Below are 25,562 nucleotides of genomic sequence, written 5' to 3' on the forward strand. Positions count from 1 at the left end.
TAGAATAGCAGTAGAAGATGGCCCGAGTGCTTGGGCCCCTGCACCCATGTGGAAGACCCAGAAGAAGCTCCTGGCTCCTGGCTTCAGATCGGCGCAGCTCCAGCCGTTGTGACCATTTTGGAGAGTGAACCAACAGATGGAAGACCTCTCTCTCTCTGTGCCTCTGCTTCTCTGTAACTCTGCTTTTGAAATAAATAAATTAAATAAATAAAAGAAGAAGTCAGACTCTGGAGACAAAGTGGAGCAAGCAGGCTTTGTTAAGGGGTCAGCATGAGATAGAACAGAGACAGAAGAGGCAAGGATTTTGGCTTGAACAACTTGATGGATGGAATTTACCCACAAGTGGATATTGGCAGAGGGAAGAGTTTGTGGGCACATCGGGAGACTGGTTTTGAGTTGTTGAGTTGTTAAGTTGAAGCTGCATGTTGGACATGTAAATGTTGGGGTAGTTAGCATGGGTCTGGAGTTTAGGGGAGAGATTCTAGCTGAAGATATAAATCTGGGACTGTATGGATGGTACTCATATTTAAAGCCATAAAACAAGATTACCAAGAGATTGAGTGTAGGTAGAAGAGGCCCAAGTTCCACACTAAGCTGAACAGATTGGGGAGGTGAAGAGGACTCGGGGAAAGAGGGGGACAGTGAGGGTGTCACTCACATGGCAAAGAGGAAAGGGACACAGGCTCGAGGTGGAGTTTGAGTCCCCCTCCCCCCCGCCCCCAAAGCCATCGGCTTAGACAATCCACAGGGAGTGGGGATGGAGTGATTGGGAGGGTAGGGGTCTGGAGGCAGGTTTGGAACACTTTCTGGCCACACACACGTCACTGCTATGGGCTCACGACTTCACCCTCTTCCCAGCTAAGCCACTTTCCCCCGGGGCTCTTGGTTCAGCGTGAGCCCCGGGGGAAAGTCTTGTCTCAGCTCAGGGCAGCTCAGCTCAGGACAGCCCAGAGTGGCCCCAGGCTCCTCCAGGGAGGGAGCCTGCCCAGTCTTCTGGCTCTCTGGTCTGCCAAATCCTGGGCCCAGAGGTAGGAGATCTAGAACAGAGGGCGCCTCACCCCCTGGGGCTAGGCCTGGGAAGCCTCCCCAGTCTGTGGGGGCAGTGGGAGAGTGCGGGGGAATGACTAGGGAGAGGACGCACCCTGGATGCTTAGCGTGTGTTGAACGGGCGAATGCGTGTCCAGAGCTGGGTCTGCGGGACTGTGCAGGAGGCGCGCGTGTGCTCCTGACGCGCGCTCGCCCAGGCCTGGAGGGGGCGCCCCGAGCCAAGCGAGGCTCCGGCGGAGGCGGGGTGGGAGGGCGGACGCCTGCCTCAGAAGCTGCCTTGGCGTCCCAAGTCCCCGGCCCTCGCCCAGCCTTTGGCGCTCTCCCGGCTCCCTGCTCCCGCCGGACCGCAGGCTTGCGCGTTCCCGCTGGCCCTGCGGGTGGTGCCCGCGCCTCCGAGGATCGGGCCAACGTGGGCTCCCGATGACCTGGCGCAGCCGTTACGCCGGGCTTGGGACAGCGGCCTCCCGCCAGATCCCCGCCATTCAGACCCCTGAGCCCCGTGGGCAGTCAGCGGGTGCGGCCGAGACCGGCGGGCTGTCCGAGAACACGAGGCATTTAGCGCCCCCACCCCCTCCCCGGCCATTGCGTTTACTTTGGGTGCGGAGCCAGGAGACGGGGAAGGGCTCAGAGCCTGAGGCAGTGCATAGCCCCTTGGCTCACAGCGTAAATAACTCGCCCCCAGCCGATTCCCGAAGCCAGATTACGGGGTCAACCCCGGGAAAAGGGTTCCATTTCCCACGGGGGTATTTGAGAGCCTGGCCTTGCGCAGGGCGCGATGCCCAGGGGATGAAGGACTTTAACCTGCCACGGGCGGAAAGGCACATTTGAGGACAAATAATAAAAACGAGAACAACAAGTTAATGGGAACAGAAAATTCAACTCCCGGCCTGCCGTTTGCCTTGGACAACAGGGGCCCGCGGTGCGGCTGCTGCCCCCTGGCAGCGGAGCTGGGCAGTGCGGCCCTCACGCCCCGGCTCCGGGATTGCAGGCAGAGTGTTTTGAGAGAGTAGTGGTGCAGGCTGCTGGGGGTTCACAGGTGCGTTTTGGTTACACTAGTTTTTTTTTTTTTTTTTTTAAACAATAAAAATTATTTTCCATTTAATTTTAAATACAGACACAAAGGGACAGAGATAGAGATCGTGCATCTGTTTCCTCCCCAAATGCCGGCAACAGCCAGGGCTGGGCCAGGCTAACGCCAGGAGCCCTGAACTCAATCCGGGTATCCCACTTGGGTGGCAGGGACTCGAGTACTTGAGCCTTCATCTTCTGCCTTCCAGAGTCTGCATGAGCAGAGAGCTAGAGTCAAGAGCAGAGCCGAGACTTGAACTTAGCTATGTAGGCAATGAGATGTGGGGGTTTTAATCACGCTGCCAGTTGTCCACCTTGCAGTGACACTCTGTATGTTGTGCTGAAACCCGTTATTATCCCAACTCATGTTCTAAAGCAACAGTCCTAAAGAATATGAAAGCAGCGTTTCTCTTTCTGGGGTGTTTTAATTTGCTGCTAACCGAGAAAGGGATGTGCTGACGACAATGAGGTTTTGAGCTTCTTAACATAACCGACATTCTGTGTAGGGGAGTTGCAGAGCTTGTACCACTTGAAGAATTACAAATGTGGGTGCTAGAAACAGAGGTGTGGCAATTTCAGCATCCACCAAAATGGCAACTCACGGGTCAAGACGAGTGGTACAGGATGGGAGTGTTGGCAATTTTAACAAACACGGTATCGCTTTGCCCCTGAACACAAGGAGAAATGACACCTGGATGTGGGAAAGAAGAAGGCCTTCACAAAGGAGGCCAGCCGAAGCTGAAGAAGTGTTTCGCAGGTAAATGATGAAAACTAGGAAGCCAATGAAATTTGAGCTTTCACGGAAAACAAATTATAGACTCCATCCCTGTCACTTCTCTGGACCACACAGCATCGTGGGAGACGCTGAGCGTGCCGAGCGTGTCAGTGTGTCCGGCTTGTAGCTCCGTGCTACCACACAGAAAACTTTTTTAAAAATAAAAATATCTAAAGGAGCCGGCTGTCACTGGTGATTGCGTCCACCTAAGGACTGGAGTTGATAACTCAAGGATGTAACGGGGGCTGGTCACAGCAGGGCCTACCTGTCACCGTGGGAGGGGCGGTGGCGTTGAGAAACCTGGTTGCTTCCTTTGCAGTTGGTTTCAAGTTCATGTGACTCAGGTTGTTAGGACCTTTCTATTAGCTACAGTTCCAGGAGGACTGACTGGCCCTGTCCATCCTTTCCTATACTGTCAGACTCTAATTTTTTTTTTAAGATTTATTTATTTATTTAAAAGAGTTATACAAAGAGAGAAGGAGAGGTCTTCCATCCGCTGGTTCACTCCCCAATTGGCCACAACGGCTGGAGCTGCTCTGATCTGAAGCCAGAAGCCAGGAGCTTCTTCCAGGTCTCTCATGTGGGTGGAGGGGCCCAAGGATTTGGGCCATCTTCCACTGCTTTCCCAGGCCATAGCAGAGAGCTGGATTGGAAGTGGAGCAGCCGAGACTCGAACTGACACCTATATGGGATGCCGGCACTGCAGGCGGCAGCTTTATCCGTTACGCCACAGCGCTGGCCCCATCTGTCAGAGACAATAAAACAAGGGAGGAATGAACCTGGGCAAGCAGGAGGCACCAGATTCGGAGGTAACACTGACAGTAAGAAGTAGCTGCCCTGCAATTTCATTAGTCTGTGTGTGTCTGTTACCATTTTATGGAACAGATGGTGGTGAAATTTAAAGACACCATGTCAGTCATTTCCTCGATGGCACTGGGGATGATTTGTTTTTGAAGATAATGGTAAGGGGCTGGTGCTGTGGCATAGCGGGTAAAGCTGCTGCATGCAGTGCCGGCATTCCTTATGGGCACCAGTTCAAGTCCCAGCTGCTCCACTTCCGATCCAGCTCTCTGCTATGGCCTGGGAAAGCAGTAGAAGATGACCCAAGTCCTTGGGCCCCTGCATCCATGTGGGAGACCTGGAAGAAGCTCCTGGCTCCTGGCTTCGGATTGGGGCAGCTCCAGCCGTTGCGGCCATCTGGGGAGTGAATCAGCGGATGGAAGGCCTCTCTCTCTCTCTCTCTGCCTTTTCTTCTCTCCTTGTGTAGCTCTGACTTTCAAGTAAATAAACAAATCTTAAAAAAAAAAAAAAAAGATAATGGTAACTCAGTTCTACAGCAATGAAGTAATGAAGTGATTTGCTTCTCCAATCTTAAAGGAAAACCCACGATTCCAAGGACTGAAGTGAGTGTGTTTGGGGCATGATGAGTTTGTAAAATTTGTAAATAACTGTTTTTTTTTTTTTTTGCATTTCTGCTTTTTTAAAAATTTCTAGTAGAAGCCATTAATTGTTTCCTGTTGAACAGCAGTATACTAAGAATATTCAGAAAAAATATGTATCTTTATGTATGAACATGATGTTGGAAACGCTTCACATTTACAATTTTGTTTTTGGCTTTGCATCCGTTTTATCTGAAATATTTACCTGCCTCAGGAGCAGTCTTTGGGAAAGTTACCTGTATCCCTTCTCCCGTTTGGGTCCGTGTGGGCATATGCCTTCCACAGACATTACCCTTCTGCACTTTCAGCTGGACTCGGAGCAGTGAGAAGAGCCTGTGGTAATTTGCAGCCTTTATTCTGGACTTCCCCATGTCATTGAGTTTAATGGTGTTGATTTTTTCCCCTTATGACTTCTCTTTTATGGTTTTTTTTTTTTTAATTCTCTTTCTCTCCTCTCTCTCTCTTTTTAAGATTTATTTATTTATTTGAAAGGCAGAGATACAGAGAGAGAGGAGAGAGAGAAAGAGATCTTCCATTCTCTGGTTCATTCCCCAGATGACTGCAATGACCAGGGCTAGGCCAGGCCGGAGCCAGGAGCTTCTTCTGGGTCTCCCATGTGGGTTCAGGGGCCCAGGCACTTGAGCTGTCATCCGTTGCTTTCTCAGGCACGTTAGCAGGGGCTTGGATGGGAAGTGGAGCAGCCAGGACTCCATCTGGTGCCCACGCGGGATGCTGGCACTGCAGGCGGTGGCTTAACCTTCTGTGCCACAGTGCCAGCCCCTCTTTTATGGTTTTATGCCTTACCTAAGAAATTCTTTTCTGCCATAAGATTATGAATACATTCACCTATTTTTCTGCTATATCATGCATTTTAAACATTCAGTCTTTAACCAGCCTTCTATGTTGAAACATTTGAGGGGCTGTGATAATGTCAAGATAGAAGTGTTTTTAAAAACAGAAGAACAATTAGAACCTTAAAGAATTTTAACAAAGGTTTATATATTTATTTATTTGAAAGATGGGGTGAAAATGAGAGAGAGAGAGAGAGAAGGAAAGAGAGAGAGAGAGAAGGAAAGAGAGAGAGAGAGAGAGAGGAAAGAGCTTCCATCTGCTTGTTCACTTTCTTAATGCCAGCAACAGCCAGGGCTGGGCCAGGCTGAAGCCAGAGCCAGGAACTCTATCTGGTCTCCCACATGGATGACAGGGACCCAAGCATTGGTCCTTCCTCTTCTGCCTTCCTAGATGCATTAGCAGGAAGCTGGATTAGAAGTGAAGTAGCTGGGACTCGAAGCAGCACTCTTTTTTCTGTATTTCTTCTTTTTTTTTTTTTTTAAAGATTTATTTATTTGAAAGGCAGAATTACAGAGAGGCAAAGCGAGAGAGAGAGAGAGAGAGAGAGAGAGAGAGATCTTTTGTCATTAGTTTTCTCACCAAATGGCCACAAGGACTGGAACTGGGCCAATCTGAAGCCAGGATCCAGGAGCTTCTTCCAGGTCTCCCACATGGGTGCAGGGGCCCAAGGACTTGGGCCATCTTCCACTGCTTTTTTGAACACATTAGCAGGGAGCTGGATTGGAAGTGGAGCAGCTGGAACTTGAACCGGCAGCCATGTGGGATGCCGGCACTGCAGGTGGTGGCTTTACCCATTACAACACAACACCGGCCCCCAAAATGGCACTCTTATATGGGATGCCAGCATCTCAAGTGGTGGCTTAAACTGATGTGCCACAATGCTGGCCATCCCTTAAAGAATTTTTTAAAAAATTTATTTGCTATTTGAGAGATGGAGAGGGAGGGAGGAAGGGATAAAGTGAGAGAGAGGGAGAGAGAGAAAGAGCTCATTTATAGCCAGAGCTAGACCAAGCTGTGCCTGGAACTCAATCCAGGTCTTCCACATGGGCGGCAGGAACCCAATTACTTGAGCCATCACCACTGCCTCCCAGGGTTTGCATCAGCAAGAAGCTGGAATCAGGAACAGAGCCAGGTATGAAACGCAGGTATTGAGCCTAGGTACTCTGATGGCGGACCTGAGTGTCTTAAACCACTGGGCTAAATGCCTGCCCCTGGAATCTTTAAGAAAAAGAACAAGCAGAATGACAAAGGGAAAGCAAGGATGGTACACTGCTGTGCTCTGCAATGAACATTCGCAGAGTCGTAGCCATAAGTGATCATGATCTTAGTGGTGAGCCTGTGTCTGGAGGATGGAGTGGCACGAGAAGAGGTTTGGTAAGAAAGATGAATCTTCTTTGTGTAGCAGGAAGTGAGTTGCCAATGTTTAAAATAGATACAGAAAGAAACTGAGACTTAAAACAAGTATTTAGGTGTTTGACACTACCTCCTAGAAGAAATAGTTTCAGAAGTAAAAGTTGTTGGAAATGGTATTGTTCAGAATAAGCCTTTGTGTACTTTTTGAAACTCTAAAAAACTACAAATATGTATTATTTGTTTTTTCTGTTTGAATTATGCATCTTGCAGAAAGAAGAAAGAACGGGAGAACATTGCTGAGGGTGAAAGCTACAGTGAGAGTGGCCATTTGTTCTCTGATGGAAATAACACGTTGCAGGTCTACTCAGGGCAGGGCTTGAGGCAAATACCGGGCACGCAGCTGCGGCAGGAAAACCTCGTGAAACAGGAGCTTTTGTCTGTTCTGCTTGTTTTTCCTTTTACTTTAGCACAAGCAAAAGTTTTTGGTCAGGTTTATTTTGCTTTGAGGTTATATTTCTTTATTTTAAAAATGAAAACACTTTTAATTGACATGTCCATATTTATGTGATGATCCCATACATATATACAATGTGTCACAGTCAAATCAGGGTAATTAGCATTTCCAGCTCCTCAAACCTCTATTGTTTCTTTATGTCCGGGAAACTTCCAGCAACTCTCTTCTAATTGTTTTGAAATGTGTAATAAGTTGTTGTAAATTGTGCTCACTCTAATGTGCTACAGAGCACGGAACCCGTGCCTGTTACCCACCCTCTCTACCCCGCTCCCTCGCCCCTTCCCAGCCTCTACTTCTATGAGACCTGTTCTTCCAGCTTCCACGTGGGAGCGAGGACATTTGAGATTTGTTTTTCTGTGCCTGGCTTATTTCACTTGACATGCTGTCCTCCAGTTCCATCCACATTGGCAGGGCTGAAGGGACAGGCATCCTGATGTCAAAGGCCCTTCTGCCTTTTGTAAAAGTCTAAGCATGGGAAGGGATTGTGTCCGGGAGGGGCTGGGGAGAGGGAGAGACTACGGAGGAGGGGAGAATTCTTTAAGACCATGGAGGGATTGCTGTGTAGGTCCAGCCAGCATGGACATTGGGCTCCGATCCCTGGCCATAAGGGAACAGGTGACAGGACATAGGGATGTCTTGGGAGACCGGGTCCAAGCCCAGAGGGTCTCATGTCTGAATTCCCATGTCTCAAATGTGGCACAGAGATGAGAGCTTGAAAGTTGAGGCCCTGCAGAGATAGATCTGACCGTAGCGGTCAGAGCATGATGGCGTGCAGGACAGGCAGGACCCCCCCCCCCCAGCCTTCTATGACCTCTGCATGGCTCTTGGCAGATGCAAGGGCTTGGAATAGGAATCAAGTTCATTTAAAGAACATTGCAAAATGTTATTTCTTGCACATCTGAATGTATAGGCTAAGATCACACCTATTGCACAGGGGTAGGTAGGGAGGAGTCCCTGTCTTCCTCAGCCTCTGGAGGAGCGAACAAGCACATACTTTAATGATTTTATGATAAGCAATAAATGCTGTGGCACTCAGGCTCCTATGGAAGGAAGAGGTGGTGGGGTGGCGAGGTCTGGCTTTTCGAGTCCCTGCCTTCCTTGCCCGCCTTCCCCACCCCCTCCAGGATCTGTCTTCTTTCCCACATTGCCTGACCTCATCCGCTGGCCTCCCCTCTGCCTGCTTGGGAGGTGGGGGGCGGGTGTGGAAGCCCGGCTGGGGTCTTCTTGGAGAGCAGAATCCTGGGACTCTAAAAATCCACCCCGCGAAACTTATTTCTTGGCTTCAAGAGGTTAAAGGGTCCCCGGGACCCTGGGTCCCTGCCAGGGGAGGAAGAAGAAAACAGAAAGGAAAGGGAGAAGGCTATTCCAACTGGTGGACAGCTGAGGGAGCCCAGGGGCCCAGACCGGGAGCAGAAGGGCACCATGGCCCCATCAAACAAAGAGGGGAGGCTGGGGGACCAAGCCTCGTGGAACAGGGCGGAAGGGGGTCCTCTTAGCTCGTAGGGAGGGGATCCCTGGGGCTGGAAATGTGTCCAGGGTGGGGTGGGACTTGTGTTTGCCTGTGTTCCAGGTGGGCCCAGACCCTAGCCTCACCCTTGGGGACCTTTTCGGAGGTCCTTGGAGGTTCTCCTGCAGTCCCCTGATAGATCTGGGCAAAGATCTGGAGCTCACCCCTGGAGTAGGGGAGTGCTGTGCAGATCCAGGGCAGGGATCTCGGCAGGATCTCTCTGGGTCTGCTGTCCCCTGCAGGACTGGATCCCGCAGGGCCACCAGCCTCCCTTCCACTTCCCAGGTGTGTGGGCCCTGAGAAGGAAGGGAACCCTTGGCATAAGTTGAAGTGTAGAATTTGCCAGCCTATGCCTTTGGCTGGGTGTGATCCCACCCTGTAGCGACCGTAACTTTCCCACAGATGCAAACACACAGGACCAGGTACTTGGGTGGGAGGCCAGAACAGCTTTTTATTCAGTTAGGTATAAATCATATTTACAAGGAAGAAGGGGGCACAGCAGGGTCAGGGCCAGGGCCAGGGTGACCTCTCACTGGGGCAGTCCTGCTGCCTCCTCTTGCATTCCCTAGGAGACTCTCTCTCTCTCCTGTCTCTCTGGGCCTGGCCTGGCCTGGGCTGAGCTGGGAAGGCAGACGGGATGGTTGAAGCAGGAGAAGGGGTGTGGCAAAGCCTGCACAGCGTGGCTGCTCTGGGGCCCCTGAGTTCAATCTCTTTCCAAGTCCACTTCTTGCCCCTTGCTCCGCGGCTTGAACTGCTGTAGGAATCACGTGGAGGAGGGTACCCCCTTTCCATAGAAGGAGGAAGCCCTCTTTCTTGTCTGCCAACCCGATCGCGACCACTTGAGTAGAGATCACTTCGGCTGCTTGAGTAACTGTCTCGACTTCCACCATATCCGTCACGTGAGCTGCTGTAATCATCATAGCGACTGCTTCCACCATAAGATGGCGGGGGCCCTCGTGTAGGTGGAGCACTACGTGAGTTACCATAACTCTCATAGGAATCTCGGTAGGAACCTCCACTTGGATGATCTGAATAGTCCCGATCACGACCATATCCATCTCTATCACTATAGCCTCTTGATGGATAGTCATCACGTGAACTGGAATGACCATAATCACGGTAGGTATAGTCTCTTGGTGGTGGTGCATAATCTCTTGTATCACGAGAACTCGGGTAATCTCTGCTTGAATAGCTGTCTTTAGTTGAGTATCCATCATCTCTTGGGGACAAATAAACATCTCTGCGAGAGGGCAGGGGTTCCCTCCGAGGTGGGCCTCCGTAACTGTCTCTTCCACGTGATACAGGGGCTCTTCCTCCCATTCCACTGCTGCTGCGAACTGGTCCTGAAGGGGCTGATCTTTTAGGAGGAGGACCCCCACTTCGTGGTGGTGGTCCTCTTTTTACTGGAAGAGGTCCCCTGGAAGAACTCATGTTAAAATTCATGGAATAGCCACCATCGTCCATGTGCCCTCCACGTGAGCGCCTTTTTTTTATTTAGAACCGGGATTAAGATTGGCCATGGAGTTAAACTTGTTTTGGAGGGGAATTTTAAGCATCTAAGATACACATAGAAGGATTTAGGCTTGGGCATAATGCGGGTATTTATCTGGTGTAGATGAGAGGTTATTGGCCGTCCTCCTACTAACCACCCATGCTTGTGGGCTTTGAGTGACTCTTGTAGTTATGTTTCAACTAAGGAAGGTAGACCGCTAGGCCGTGGAGAGCCTAACATCACAGTGTTCTATATCAAACTTTTTTGGCCATGTAAACATTTTTGGTTAATACCCACCAATATTTCCTTTCTTTTTTTTTTTTTTTTTAAACAGTATACACAGTTGTGAACCACTGTATTAATGCATTCTTGGTAGAGTAGATTGAAATTATGTTTTAGCAAAAATAAAAATACTACCAAAATAAAAGGAAGGAACATTGAGGGAAGGAGAGAAATCTGGTTATCTTCTTAGAATTGTACCTATGAAATGAATGAAATCTGTTCTTTTTATATAGTTTACAAAAGATGTATTTATTTGAAAGAGAGTTACAGGGAAAGGGGGAGAGACAGAGAGATCCTCCTTCCGCTGGTTTACTCCCCAGATGGCTGCAACGACTGGTGCTGGGCTGGGCCAAAGCCAGGAGCCAGGAGCTTCTTCTGGTTCTCTCCTGTGAGTTCAGGGGCTGGAGTACTTGGGTCATCCTCCGCTGCTTTCCCAGGCCAAAGCAGAGAGCTGGATCAGAAGTGGAGCAGCCGGGGCTCAAACCGGCACCCATTTGGGATGCGGCACGGCAGCAGCAGCAGCAGCTTTACCTGCTCTGCTACGCCACAACACCAGCCCCTGCTCTCTTTATAGTAATACATTTAAAAAAAAAAAAGTCTCTAGGATTTTTCTTTCTTTTCTTTCTTTTTTTTTTTTTTTTGACAGGCAGAGTGGATAGGGAGAGAGAGAGAAAAAGGTCTTCCTTTTTGCTGTTGGTTCACCCTCCAATGGCCGCTGCGGCCAGCGCATCGCGCCGATCTGAAGCCAGGAGCCAGGAGCTTCTCCTGGTCTCCCATGCGGGTGCAGGGCCCAAGGACTTGGGCCATCCTCCACTGCACTCCCGGGCCATAGCAGAGAGCTGGCCTGGAAGAGGGGCAACCGGGATAGAATCCGGCGCCCCAACCGGGACTAGAACCTGGTGTGCCGGTGCCACAAGGCGGAGGATTAAGTCACGGCGCCGGCCTAGGATTTTCTTTAAAAAAGGTTTATTTGAAGGACAGAGCTACAGAGAGGGAGAGACAGTGAGAGATCTGTCACCCATTGGTCCATTCGACCCAAATTGCCATAATGGCTAGGGGTAAGCCAGGCTGAAGTCAGGAGCTTTGAACTCCATCTGAGTCTCCCTTGTAGGTGGCAGGGCCCGAGAACGTGGGCCATGGTCCGCTGCCTTCCCAGGTGCATATGCAGAGCTGGGTCAGAGGTAGTGCCCTCTGACTGGGGCCTGAACCTATGCTCATAGGGGATGCCAGCATCATAGGCGGCAGCTTAACCTACTGTGCCACAGTGCCAGCCCAGCATTTCCTTTCTGAGGTGGAGTTGTTCCAGTCCCATTTGAAGGAACTGGGACTTAGACTTATCTTCGGAAATGGGGCTGGAACTGGGTTTTGGGGTGAGTTGGTCAGGGTGGGGTTGAGGTTCACAGCCTCACATGAGGTCATGCCCCATGTCAGGTGCTCCTTCCCAGGGACAGACGACCTGGTTCTTCATGGTCCCTGAGGGTAACTTGGACCACGTGTGTCTGTCTTGTCCTCCTCTTGGTCTTCTGTGTCACAGTCTAGAGGTCAGGACCCTGCATGATTGGAGCAGCAGTGATCTGGGGCTCTGCTGGTGATGGGTGTGTAGGTGAGGGACAGGGTTGCTGAAGAGCACGGTGGACTCACTTCCTGACCCTGACAATTCTTTAAGGGCACACAGGCAAGTTCTGGAGACCAAGGAGGAATCTGTAGAGGAATCTAAGACTGTGCTGTTAAAGGACAAGCCATGGGTCAGAAATGACAAGCCAGAGTTTGGAGATGAGAAAGACTGCCCTGACCTGAGGTGGCCTAGGGGCTATATGGAGGCAAGGGGCTGGGCAGGATGGATGGATTTGGGTGCGATTGTGACTGGGTCTGTGAGATGTGTGTGCCAGTCAGCGTGTGCATGTGTTTGTGCCTGTCTCTGCTTGATTCTCTCCCTCAGAGTGTTCATGAGTCTGTGTAGCTGTGTTACTTAGACCTGTTTGTGCACACTCTGAATTTGTGTCTGAGTGGCATGGTTGGCTTTGCGTCTTTTTCTGTACCACCTGTGTGGCCAAGCACTTGTGTTCATGTGTCTGTGTGTGGTTCTGCTCAGGCCTCTCCCTTTTTGCTCCTCCCATTCCCTGACACATTCCAGCTGCCGGCACTATTTACCGCAAGCAGTGGCTTCCCTTCCCACTGTTTGGGTTCCCATGGTCAGGCTGCCTGCCCAGGACCCTGCCCTGTGGCCTTTGTAACTGACCTGACCTTGAGAGTATTTCTCTCTGGAAATCCCCTAGAATGCTACTTGCCTGGCCTTGGATGGAGAGGAGTTATGGTTGAGGAGAGAGATGAGGCGGGAAAGGGGGCTAGTTGGCAGCACCCACCCCTCCTCCTGGAAACAAGACATCTCTCTCTGGCTGGTTCACAGACTTTCCTGTTTCAATACTCTCGTCAAGCCCAAGTATTCACTGTCCTCGCCTTGCCCTCTCTAGGGATGGGATTGGTTGATTCTCTATCTTTCCACTTTGACCAGGTAGGGTAGGTCCTCCATGTCCCCCATGTGCCCCGGCATCTTAAATGCTTTTATTCTGCTTAATTTTTTTCCCAAAGATTTGTTTTGTTATTTGAAAAGCAGAGAGAGAGAGAGAGAGAGAGGGAGGGAGAAAGAGAGAGAGAGAAAGAGAGAAAGATGTCAATCTTCCATCTGCTGGTTCACTCCCCAAATGGCTACAACGGCTGGGGCTTGGCCAGGCTGCAGCCAGGAGCCTGGCACTCTGGGTCTCCCATGTGGGTGCTAGAGGCCCAAGCACTTGGGCCGTCCTCTGCTGCTTTCCCAGGACTATTAGCCTGGAACTGGATTAGAACTGGCACAGCTGGGACTCAAACCAGTGCTCATATGGGGTGCTGGTGTCACAAGCAGTGGCTTAACAAGTGCCTCGTAATGCCAGCTCCGTGCCTGTTTCTTATATCTTCACCTGAACTCAAGGTGCTCCTCCTTCCTTTTCTTTCCCTGCAGTGGGCATGAGAACCAATCTTATCCTTCCTTCTGTGACAGGCCTGGCCTGGCTTGGGCTCCAGTGTCTCAGTGGAGTACTGGGCCTTGGTCGGCTGGTGAAGCAGCAGCAGCCCAGCCACCTCCCACTCTTTGCAGGAAGCAGCATCTCCATGCGGCTCATTCCTGTGCTCATCCTCTGTTCTTTGCCCTCTCTGTCTGGGCTGCAGGGGGCAGGCACATATGTAAAGTGGCCCCTGTCCTCTCTGACCCAGTGTTTGACAGGACAGTTGTGGAGAAGCCACTCACCTCCCACTGTTGGCAGTCAGTGGAATGAAATCCAACCCGACAATTCTGACATGTTTTGAGGAGAGCAAGGGAAGGGCTCTAGAAAATATCAGGCCTATTGACCAAGGCATGATGTAGTGCCCAAGCTAGCAGCGATGTGTCCACCTCTGGACTTGTGCCTTTCATTAGGCTTTGCTTCCTCTGATTTTGGCCTCTCTTGAAACTTGGGGGAGGTGAAGGGGTTTTGCTAGGGTTTGAGATGGCATGCGTGAGGCTTCCTCCATGTGCTTCCTATGTGAATCATAGGCTCTGATCCTGCCTTCTCCTACTCTTGACTTTGCTGAGAACTTAAATTCCTGGTGGCCTTCATTTCAGTTCATCTGTCTGCCCACAGCCCTCTGTTGTGGGAGTTTGGTCTACAGTCTGAGCCCATGCTGGCCTATGGGAAGTAGGAGCCTGTGGGAGACCGTGGAAGGACCTACTCCACCCTAATCAGGATGTGTGCACGCTAACCGTGGATTCCATCTGATGCCACTGTGACACATCTGAGTCCATTCCCTTCATCCTGGACCTCCCTGTAGCCCCCTAGCCCTGTGGCTTTCTGCCAAGCTTCCACCACGCAGAGGATGTGCCTGTCACAAGACCTCCTTTGATCTTTGGCTTGCTTTAGGAAAACACCTGGAGAGTCTTGGCTCAGCAAGGCTGGACCTTGTGCCTGCCTGCCCTTGGGGCCCAGGTAGGGGCCAGTTAGGCACGGAGCCCCCATTCAGAGGAGGGACACATCCCTGGCTCTTTGTATCCTAGCAGTGGACACGCTCTACTAAATGCAGGGTCCTAGCTGGGGAAGCAGGTCTGCCACTACTGCCTGGGTTGATGAGATGGTGAGTGATCTTGAACTTTCTTAGGAACCAAATGTTCACATGTCCATGATAACACCTCACAAAGAAGCCATCACATGCCTTGCCTTTTCTCCAGCTCTTGGAGTGAGGATACAGAGGGGCTTCTTTCTGAGATGTTACGTGGCCAAAACAGAAGCCCATGCCACGTTCCCTGGGCATCCTCTCTGTCTTCCTGCTTCTGCTTCCCATTTCTCTCTTCCCATCCCTAAGTCTCCTTGGTCCCTCATTGATCATAGGATTCCTCTCTACCCCGTTTCTATGACTCCGGCCCCACAGTCTTGCTCAGGTTCCACACAGAGTTTTCTCTGTGATCTTTCCTGCTGCTCCAATATCCAAGAGCTCTTGCTTCATGCACATGATTGGCAATCTCAACTTTTTCATGCTCACCTGGCATTCAGTCTACCACCAACTTGTTAGACCCTAATAGGATGTTTCCACAGTAACTCCCAGAATTCCTATTTACCTCCATTTTTTTGGTTTTGGTTGCCATATAGCCCTTGCCTCTTAGAGTCCTTGTCCCTTCCCAGATTTTCATAAACCCCACGGGGTCGTTGCCCGTAGTGTAGTTGCTGGAGAAAACTTTCCTCCTGATGCACAAAGTCCTTGCTCACCAATGCTGTATTCTGTACCGACAGAAAAGGGTCTGCATTTAGCCAAAGCCTAGATCCCCCCCTGTGGACCAGCTCCCGCTTCTTTCTTCTCTGCCATCACTTGTTCCAGAAGTTCTGCCCTTGCTCTCCTGCATCACTTATTCCTCTCAACAGAATCTTTTCCACTAACTTTTAACACTTTTGTGTTCAGTACTTAAATGAACCCCTCTTGTGCTATTAAAAATGTGTTTTTAAACAAAAATCCCTGGAGGAGTTGATTTCACTTGCTATGACCAATTGTTCTCCTCCCACTGTCTCTTGAGTCCACTTTAGTCCTGTCTTCACCCACATTGCTCACCTGAATGTGTACTTCTGAATGTCGTGAATGACCTTGATGCTGCCAAGGCTGATGAGCCTCATCTCGACTGACGGACAACTTTTCATGCAGTTGTTCACTTTCATCTTGAAAACACTTCTGGTACATCACAGGCTTCTAGCTTTCCTCCTGCTTCACTGGCTGCTGCTTTTCAGCTCCTCGGCATGCTAGGTCTTCCTTCACTTTTCTGTTTCTTAATGTGGGGTTCTCCCAGAGCCCAGTTTTTATTTTTTTTTAATTAAAAAAAATTTTTTTTTATTTTGGACAGGCAGAGTGGACAGTGAGAAAGAGAGACAGAGAGAAAGGTCTTCCTTTGCCGTTGGTTCACCCTCCAATGGCCGCCGTGGCCGGCGCACCGCGCTGATCCGAAGCCAGGAGCCAGGAGCTTCTCCTGGTCTCCCCTGGGGTGCAGGGCCCAAGCACTTGGGCCATCCTCCACTGCCTTCCCGGGCCATAGCAGAGAGCTGGCCTGGAAGAGGGGCAACCGGGACAGAATCCGGCGCCCCGACCAGGACTAGAACCTGGTGTGCCGGCGCCGCAAGGCGGAGGATTAGCCTGTTGAGCCACGGCGCTGGCCTGAGCCCAGTTTTTAGATCTTTCTTTCATTTATACTCATTCCTGTAGTAATCTTATTTATTTACATGGCTGTCTGGCGGCCTCCCTGCCTACCTACCTACCTATGTATCTATCTGTTTATATCTAGTATTGTCTGCAGCCATGACCCTCGCTGAAGATACACTGTTGGAGGCATGGTCTCAAGTTATGCTACTGCAGTAATGGTATAAGTAGAGGGGGTGAGAACTGGTTATATTTTGGGTGCATTTTTGAAGGTAGAGACAGCAGGACTTACTGATGGAGTGGATGTGGGCTGTTAGAGAAAACAGTAATGATGTCCATGATTCTGCCCTGAATAACTGGACAGATGGAATTCATCTGTTGGAGCGCCTTTGCTACCTGTGATTGCATGTTGGTGGCAGCAGAGAATCAGTTCATTTTTGTGTAGTTTGAGGTCAGTATTGGACTTCCTGTGTATGTGTCTAGACACTTTGGGCATATGAGACTGTTCACTTATGAGACCAGGAGCTCCACTGAGGCAAGACCTGTGTTTTGCTCACTGCTATGTCTGGTATAGTATCTGACACATCGTAAGGACTCAGCTGGATTGTTGAATACAATTTCCTACTATTTCCATTATGACTCTCATGGGGTCATCTTCCTCATCAGACCTCACACCTCGTAGTACTCATCACACTGACATGATGCTTTGTCAGTCTCCCCAGCCCAGACTTTGGATGCAGCTAATATTTTTTTTCTTTTTTTTGACAGGCAGAGTGGACAGTGAGAGAGAGACAGAGAGAAAGGTCTTCCTTTTGCCGTTGGTTCACCCTCCAATGGCTGCCGCGGTAGGCGCGCTGCGGCCGGCGCACCACGCAGATGCAGCTAATATTAAGGTATTTCCATGCATAAGCTAGCAACCTTATCCTGGGGAAAGAATTTGGTAGGGTTGGGTGGTGAGTGTTCAGGATTCAAGCTTGACTTTTATTTTCAAGAAACCTTAAAAAAGGTCATTCTTTCCCTGCTCAAGTCTTTTTGTCCATATTAGGTCTAGGGTGGTGGAAGCTGTCAGAATTATGGGTTAAATCTCCCTCCCTAGATAGGAAGGCTTTTACAGCCTTTCTCGTGCATCCCTTTAACAAAGTATGATGGAGACAAGGAGGAGACAGACAACCCTTGGCTTAGACACATAGAATATATTTTGGGTGGGGTTCTGCCCACCTGTGCCTTAATGGAAATGACAATAGCAGTCCTCCTCAACGGATGTGGGGATTGGGGGCACCTATAGGTTCTTACTTCTCATCCACGTGGGCAGACCAGTGTTTCGGTCTGAGATAGGACTGGGAGCTAAAAGTGTTCCCTGGTTGGGTGGCACGGGCCATTCGAGGACAGTGCCGAGGGCAATGGCGGGGAAGGGCTGGGACTGAGGCAGAGCCCTGGTGTTGGGAGCGCAGCCGGAGCTTAGTGTCTGGGGAATGGGAAACCCTCAGGAAAGCCGAGCCCCCCAGCTTCTCCGTGGGGCATGATTGGCCCTTGGGGTGCCCTGCTGGCTTGTCCATCTTAGTTCTCCTCTTGGGGCTTCTGGCTGGAGCCAGGCTCTTCTCAGCATTCTCTTTTCTGCTTTTGGCCACTTTCTCAGCTGCAGAAAATGTGGATTCCAAACACCCTTTGCCTTTCGTCTTGGAGTTAAAAGAATACAGAAAGGATTTCATCTTATTTAACAAGCTGGCCTCTGGAGGGCTGGGCCTCTTGTGCGGGTGGGCTGGCTTCACCTGCCCCTCAAAAAGCAGACTTTGCCACGTGTGGCCCTGCAAAGCTTTCCCCTGAATCAGTTGGCCTCGGAGAGGCTGGCTATGGGGAGCCTGGGCCAGCACAGGCTGGGCATTCTCAAGAATCCTTGCTGGTTGGAGAATAACATTAAGCTTGGTGTGACTAGCTTGCAGGTCATTCTCTGATGCTTTTGCCGCAGAGACTCCTGGAGGCAGCTCTGGGGCCTTAAGCTGAGGGTGATTCTGGGGTCTGTGTTGACAGGGATCAGCAAAATGAAAGCTATGGCTCTGTCGCCAGGAGCCTCGAGGTGTCCTGTTCAGAGGCATCCCTGCTGCCCTCTGCTCTTCAACAGAATGTCTTTCTTCTCTGGGTAAGGAGGGCCCAAGCCCTGCATCTCCTTCCCCATGGTCTCCTGCTCCTTTGAGCGTCCCTGAGTCCTCTCTCTTCTTAGGCATCATGCGGAGTGGGGCTGAGTCCTTGCTCTTGCCCAGGCTTTGGGGCTCAGGGCTCCAGGATTCCTCTAGGCTGGGGTTGTTCTCACTGGCCTCCACCTGAACACAAAGCACCTGGGTCTCCGTCGTGTCCCCACTGGGCTGTGAGATCCTGGAGGCCCAGGGGGCAGAACCGTGGGGCACTTCTTTGCAAGTAGGTTGCTTTGGGTTCTGCTGCATTGCCTTCAACTCAGTGGCCAGCTGCTCCTTAAAGAGGACCCATTCTGGTTCTAGGACGGGAAGCGTGTCTGGTGGGATGGGTGGTTCCTGGAGCAACGCGTTTTCTTGGTTGTTGAGATTCCCAAGAGACTCTTGGAGGTACATGTTCTCTGGATTTGTGGCAGTTTCTTCCCTGGACTCCCTTGCCCTGGCAGGAATTCCCAACTGTATCTCTAAGATCTTTTTTCTCAGGTGGAAGTTTAGTTTGGTCAAGATATGCGTCTTGATTGAGTAGGGGTTAGCAGGTTGTGGCTGGTTTTCTAGAAGCACCATCTCCATCATTTCTTCTTCTTGCTGTTCAATGTGGAGCTCCTCTGCAGTGTTTATACAAGTCTTGTTGTCATCTGGAAAGCACGGCCCAAAATCCAAACCTAGTTGTTGAAATGAAATCATCTGAGTCGGAGGCTCTGCTGGGATTTCGATAGGCCCAGATACCACCTCTGTGATTATAGATTGGCTAGTGATGGCTGGGGATGTGGCCCTGGAGAGATCCACATAATAAAGAGCAGGCAGCCCCGACAGGAAGGCCAGGTACTTGTGCCGTAAAGTCGTCTCCAGTTTCTCAATGACTTCCTCAGACAGGGCTTGGGGCAGCTTACGGCGTCTGGGGACAGGACGTGGTAGGGCCTGTTGCTGTGGCTCAAGCTCTATTGGCATCCAGGGTATGACTTCGTGATGTGGGTCAGGGTCAGTTGCTTCCTGCAGCTCCAGGGGCTGGACTTCTGGAATGCAGGAAAAGGGAACCACTGCCAGGCCCCCAGGAATTCTGCAGTTCCAGGAGCTATAGACACGCGCAGGAACCTTGCCCTGTTGGATCTGTGCACACTTAGAGTTGATGTGGCTGTGCAACATTGCCTTGGCCTGGGTGAACAAGTATGGCATGGGGATCAATACTGGGGTCACAATGGGTGAGAGCAGGTCACCGGCCCTGTTGGTGTCTAGGGCTATGGTCCGGGGTGCACTCTCATCGGGTAGATCTTCGCTGCTCCAGGCCAGCGCCTGCTGGTCAGTGGAGGAAAGGAGCAATTGGATGGACTGCTGGATCTTCTGGGGCAGACCCCAGCGGTGGTGAATCAGCTGCTTCTGGAGATGGAATTCCAACATCCTCCGGGCATTTTCCGGGAAGAAGAGCAGTTCCCTGGTGAGGACTGAGACAGGCTTTGCCGACCAGCAAGTTTTCAGAGGCTCTGGAGAGTGGGCTTTGCCATAGGACTCATACTGCTTGGGGCTCTGGGCATGCTGAGATTTCCGGAAGGCAGCCGGCAAGCCCCATTGAAGCTGGAGCTGCCTCTGCAGCAGGTGCCATTCCAAGGTTTCATACTCAGCCAGAGTCAGAAATGGGACGTTGAACTGAGCTTGTTGATGGTCAGATGGAGCCACCCAATTTGGGGAAGGTGGGGAAGAGGGTGCACATGACTGGGGTGTAGTTTTTGGCATCAGAGGGAGGAGAGAATACTCCTTGATGAGAAAAGGATCCTTCAAGGAGGGCTTAGACATGTTTTCATTCTCAGAGAGGCCTTGAGAACCCAAGAAAGTGGCAGCCAGAGACTCACTATGCAGGGAAGGGAGGCCACAGAATAGTTGGCTGTATTTCTGTTTCAGGTGGACTCCTGAATCATTATCCTGTTCACCAAGGAATGGATGGAAGCCACTTGGATCTTTAGTTGCTGGAGAGGCTAATGCTAAGGCCATAGGGTGTGGAAATTGGTGGCAGTGTTGCCTTTGTTCTGGGTCCATTATGGACCATTCAGAAACCCAGAATGTCTGGGTAGGCTGGCCAGCGGTACATGAACACCAGGCCTCGTGGCAAATGGTTCCAAAGCCATTAACAGAGACCTGAGATGCATTATTCAAGATGAAAGAAACCGGTTGATTATTTTCAGGCTGGTAATTGACTGGTGGATTTGGCATAAGTTGCCGAAGAGACTCCTCCACACGTCTAGGGAGCCCCCATCTCTGAAAATGCATCCACTTTTTCACATGTATCTCAAGAAGCCTTAGGGCTTCAGGACTAAGGAATGGCAGGTAGGCATGGGGTACCATTTGCAAGGCCATGGGATGTATCAGAGTGGTGATCTCTGGATTTAGGGTCATTAAAGAGACCTGGGAATTCAAAGGCTGCAGAGTTTGACAATCATGGACTTGGGTGGAAATAATCTCCACCATCTCCTGCTGGTTCTCTGGAACTCTAGTTTCCTCCAGCACTGAAGAAGCCATAGTCTCTGGGCCCAAGATCATCTCTGGCACTTGAAATTCCTGCTCTAGCTGGAGGTAATCAGCCCAGTATTCTTGGATGCTGGCTGCACTGGTTGATTGGACAGCTGACTGGGTTAAGTATTTGGCCTCTGTTGCTTGTGCCAGTTTGGGGGCTACCAATGCTGGTGGTGAGAGCTCTTCAGAGTGATCAGAATGAATCTCCAGACTCTGCTCAAAAGATACACTAGATATGGACAAAATCTCCAAACAAGAAGAACCCTGCGATGTCCCTGATAGAGTGGCAGAAACCTGGTTACTCTCCCCAGCCAGTAACTGGTGAATTTCCAGAGCCAGGGCATTGCAGGTTTGGCAACAGGGGTCTTCACACAGGAGCCGCCTCACACTTCGATCCCCAGGAAGCCAGCCCTGGCTAGGAAAGGGAACACAGCAATTGTTAATGATGGAGTGAACTCTGCCTTTTTGGAAGAGTGTAGCCTGTGGATTGGTATTGTTCTCTACTAGTCCAGCACGACCCGAACCCTATACCCTCATATGTCTACCCTTTTCTTCTTTTCTTAAGGAACTGTTACTAGGCAAAGTATGGTAGGCTAGACTGAGAGTCTAAGGCTTGCTGGGCAAGGTCTCAGAGAAGCCATGGGAGGCCAAGGTCCTCAGAGGATACTGGTAGGTGGACTCACTTTTCTACTGACCTTCTTGAGAAACTAAACTAGGAAAAATGAATCAGGCAGAGAGAATATACAGTGATTTGCTGATGGGCCATAACCAGGAACATCACCAGGTAGAACCTGGATTAGTATAATTTTACGTCAAGAAAGTCAGAGCCAACTGTTTGGTACATCTAAACTGGGAAATGAGGGCCTTGTGGGAATTCTGCATTCTGGGAGTATTTGGTGTTCTTGCTGCTAGACCCAGCATCTCTTGGGAACCAATCCTGTTCTCTATGGATCTTAAGGACTAGATAAGATGATAGACTCCTGTCTGAAGTCTGTCCTAGGAACTGGCTCCCTGAAGACAGAACCATAACAGGTAACAGCCAACCTACATCCAGCCAGACTCAGGAGTCTTCCTTTGGAAGGGTATGGTTATAAAGAGAATATGGCAATGATGATTTCTTAATATGCAAAACCCATTCTCTGGACTGAATGACTTGTCTCATGTCTGAGTGCAGCCCCCTGTAGCATCCTTTATGAATTATGCACTAGACAAAACCTGAGTTCCAGAACTGCGTTTGCCATAGCACTGAGTGCAATTGGGTGACCCTTCCCTCCTGAGATATGTCAACTCTACTCTGCCCAGGCAACCTTCTCAGCTAGTGAACCAGCATGCACTGTGTGTGTCTCCCACCCAGCCATTATCCCTCTCCTCATCTCTTCCCCAGGCCAAGCCAAGATACCGTCACAGGCCAGACTCCAAGTTGGGAGACAAAAAGAGCAGGAGATCACCTTTTCATGACTGAGATCAGCTCCCACGGCTTCTCAGCTTCTTCCTGGGAAAGTCTCCTAGCTGAGGAACCAGGAAAGAGTTTTATGGACCATGGGAGAGTGTCAGGGTTATCCCAGAGGAAGCTGGAGACCTATGACTCAACCAGAGCAGACTGAAATACCCAACTATCAATGATCTCAGGTGTGTCTACATACAGTCTAATCACGGCTTGTTCTCGTGGGCCTTTGCCCTGTGAATGAGGTGAGATCATTGGTATTGTGCCCATTTTATGGAGAACAAGACTGAGAGATGGTGTGACTTCTACAAGATTGTAAAACTAGCAAATCAAACAGTTAAGGGCATCTGGTTCCCAGGGGAAAAACAGAGAATTGGGGAACATTCCCACGTTGTTATTTCCAACCCATGGAAGTCCTCTGTGGAAGTTGTCAGTCTGGTAAGTGGGAGCCTTCAGTGGTTAGAGCACTGACTCCTGGCACCAGGTGTCATGAAGGGACAGGAACTGTGGCTACTTCACCCACAGTGGAAGGGAGTCAGAGGAGAGAGCAAGACTTTACCTCTTGATGCTGCATCTCTGGCCCTCTGCCTGACTTTTCGGTGACGCTTAAAGACAAAAGCATTAGAATGTGAAGCTGGGGAACCATTTCTGTTTTCATGTCCTAGATGAGACAACAGTCCTATAATCACTTCCCACTCCCTTTCTATATCTCTCTCTGTATTTTTAAAAATATTTATTTATTTATTTGAAAGAGTTACCGAGAGAGAGACAGATGCAAAGAGAAAGATTGATCTTCTATCCTCTGGTTCACTCCCTAGATGGCTGCGATGGTCAGGGCTGAGCAAGGCCAAAGCCAGGGGCCAGGAGCCTCTTTCCAGTCTCCTATGTGGGTAGCAGGGGCCTACATACTTGGCCATCTTCTGCTGCTTTTCCCAGGCACATTAGCAAGAAGCTGGATCAGAAGTGGAGCAGCCATGACACAAACCAGCACGCATAAGGGATACCAGCATTGTAGGCAGTGGCTTTACCCCCTACACCACAATGCCGGCCACTCTATCTGCATTTTAGATCTTGTCCTACGTTTCCTTTACTTACACTCCACCTTCTTTACCCTGACTTTTCCCTTATCTATCTATTTATTTTTTAAATTTTATTTAATGAACATAAATTTCCAAAGTACAGCTTATGGATTACAATAGCTTCCCCCCAATAACTTCCCTCCCACCCACAACACTCCCCTCTCCCACCCCCTCTCCTCTTCCATTCACATCAAGATTAATTTTCAATTATCTTTATATAAAGAAGATCAATTTAGCATATATTAAGCAAAGATTTCAACAGTTTGCACCCACACAGAAACACAAAGTGTAAAATACTATTTGAGTACTAGTTATAGCATTAATTAAATACCTAAGAATAATTGTGTATTAATTACAGAGTTCAACCAATAGTTTTAAGTAGAACATAAAAATACTAAAAGGGTAAAGTATTAAGTTCTTTTTTTCCTTTTTTTGTTTGTAATGTAGTTATTTTTTTTATTTAATAAATGTGAATTTACAAAGTGCAACTTTTGTATTGTTGTGGCTTCCCCCCCCAACCTCCCTCCCTCCCGTGGCCCTCCCCTCTCCTACTCCCTCTCCCATCCCACCCTTCATTGAGTTTCATTTTCAATTACCTTCATATACTGAAGATCAACTTAGTATATACTAAGCAAGGATTTCAACAGACTGCACTCACACAACCACACAAGGTATAGGGTATTGTTCAACTAGTAGTTTCATAGTAAAACACATTAAGGACAGAGATCCTACGTGGGGAGCATGTACCCAGTGACTCCCGTTGTTGATTTAACAATTGGCACTCTTAATTATGATGTCAGCAATCACCCCAGACTCTTGCTATGAGCTGTCTAGGCTATGGAAGCCCCTTGAGTTCACCGACTCTGAATTTGTTTAGTCAAGGCCGTATCACAGTGGAGGTTCCTTCTTCCCTTCAGAGAAAGGTGCCTCTCTCCGTTATGGCCTGTTCCTTCTGCTGGGGTCTTGTTCACCAGGATCTTTCATTTATTATCTATTTATTTATTATTCACCTGAGTCTCTTCAAAATTCTATACCTCCCATCCAATTCCCAGGATAAGTTCTGATAGAGACTAAGTGTTAAACAAGGGAATTAGTAGAAAACATTCATGGATATATGGTTCTAATAGTCGAAGAACTTTGTTTAATAAATGCCTTAAATAGCCACCAATCAGAGAAATCTCCCATATTTGGAGGTCTCCTGATATCCAGTGAGCTAGATCTCATATCTAGGTGTCTATTCAAGCCAAACAGAGATGTTCTTGACTTCTCTATTTGAATGTACTATAGGGAAAGCCTGTAATGAATTACTTCCTAGCCTCTAAGAACAAAGATTATATAAAAGTAACTGGAGGCATAGTATAAAAGTTGGAAGGGAGTGATAGTGAGATTCTATGGAGAGACCTTGGGGCTTAAATAATTTCAATTGTGTTTCCCTACCCGGCAGCAACTCCTTTTAGGTTCCAACTTCAATCCACAGTAACTCCTTCTCAGTTGCCAGAGAATTAGGAAAATAAATAAGATGGATCCATAGGTATATAAGCAATATCCAATGTCCTCCAGAACAAAAGTAGAGCTCAACATGGTCTAAACCTCATAAGCATGAGGAGACCAGCCATCCCTCTATCTAGGCGTTCAGAGTTCTAGTGTTTAATGGCTTCCAATGCCAGGCCTTGTCATGTCCGCCTCACAGAGGACGGAACCAGGCTCCCAGACTGCATCACAAAGCCCTCCTGTCTTGTAAGGCTGTGTCATAGGGAAGCTCATGTGGTGATTCAGTCTGTAGTTGAGGGTGTCTGGTTGTCTGCCACAGCCATAAGCAGTGCCTGTTTCCCACCTTCTCTTCACCCTGCACCCCCTACAACAGCCTCATCAGGCTTCTCTCCTTTATAGCAATTGTCTGGTCACCTGTCCTCAGAAAGCAGTGCTTAGACACACCACACACTTTTATGAGAATAGCACACAGGAGTTGGGGAAGGCAGGGCCTGGTAGTGATTTGCATATAGAAAGGTTTTTTTTTGTTTTGTTTTCTGGCAATGAGTGATCATAAATCATTCAATCAAGAAGAAGGGACATGGCTGATGTGGCAGGGAAAAACCAAGGCCACTGTATTTATCCCGTCTATGTAGCCTTATGGGTAGGAAGAGACTGTAAATACTGCCTTTCAGGGAGGAATATTCATGTGGTCCACTTCCGATACTCTACCCTAGGCTTGGTTTTCCACAGCTTTTTATGCCCAGGTTATAGCATTCTGTCTGCTTGGGGAGATTAATGCCTGCAGAGATGGATTATACTTCTCAGTACAGGTCACAAACTACTTGCTATTTCTGGTTGGATCTCTTG

At 49.4% G+C, this 25,562-nt stretch overlaps 2 protein-coding genes across 2 annotated transcripts; both read right to left on the minus strand.

The window, feature by feature from the left end:
- Positions 1-2,720: 2,720 nt before the first annotated feature.
- Positions 2,721-15,497, minus strand: LOC133770958 (RNA-binding motif protein, X chromosome-like). The gene is made up of 3 exons (XM_062206733.1): positions 15,436-15,497; positions 9,287-10,038; positions 2,721-2,806 (listed from the first exon to the last, which is right to left on the minus strand). Exons 1-3 carry the CDS (start codon positions 15,495-15,497, stop codon positions 2,721-2,723), a joined length of 900 nt encoding a protein of 299 aa, XP_062062717.1.
- A 1,710-nt stretch (positions 15,498-17,207) lies between these two features.
- On the minus strand, positions 17,208-25,127 carry LOC133771724 (protein SPATA31F1-like). Its single transcript, XM_062207969.1, has 4 exons — positions 24,660-25,127; positions 22,703-22,748; positions 22,148-22,208; positions 17,208-21,114 (listed from the first exon to the last, which is right to left on the minus strand). The coding sequence occupies exons 1-4, from the start codon at positions 24,801-24,803 to the stop codon at positions 17,301-17,303; spliced, it is 4,065 nt and encodes a 1,354-aa protein (XP_062063953.1). The 5' UTR covers positions 24,804-25,127; the 3' UTR covers positions 17,208-17,300.
- Positions 25,128-25,562: the final 435 nt, after the last annotated feature.

The sequence above is a fragment of the Lepus europaeus genome, chromosome 12, assembly GCF_033115175.1.
Source record: "Lepus europaeus isolate LE1 chromosome 12, mLepTim1.pri, whole genome shotgun sequence".
NCBI lineage: Eukaryota > Metazoa > Chordata > Mammalia > Lagomorpha > Leporidae > Lepus > Lepus europaeus.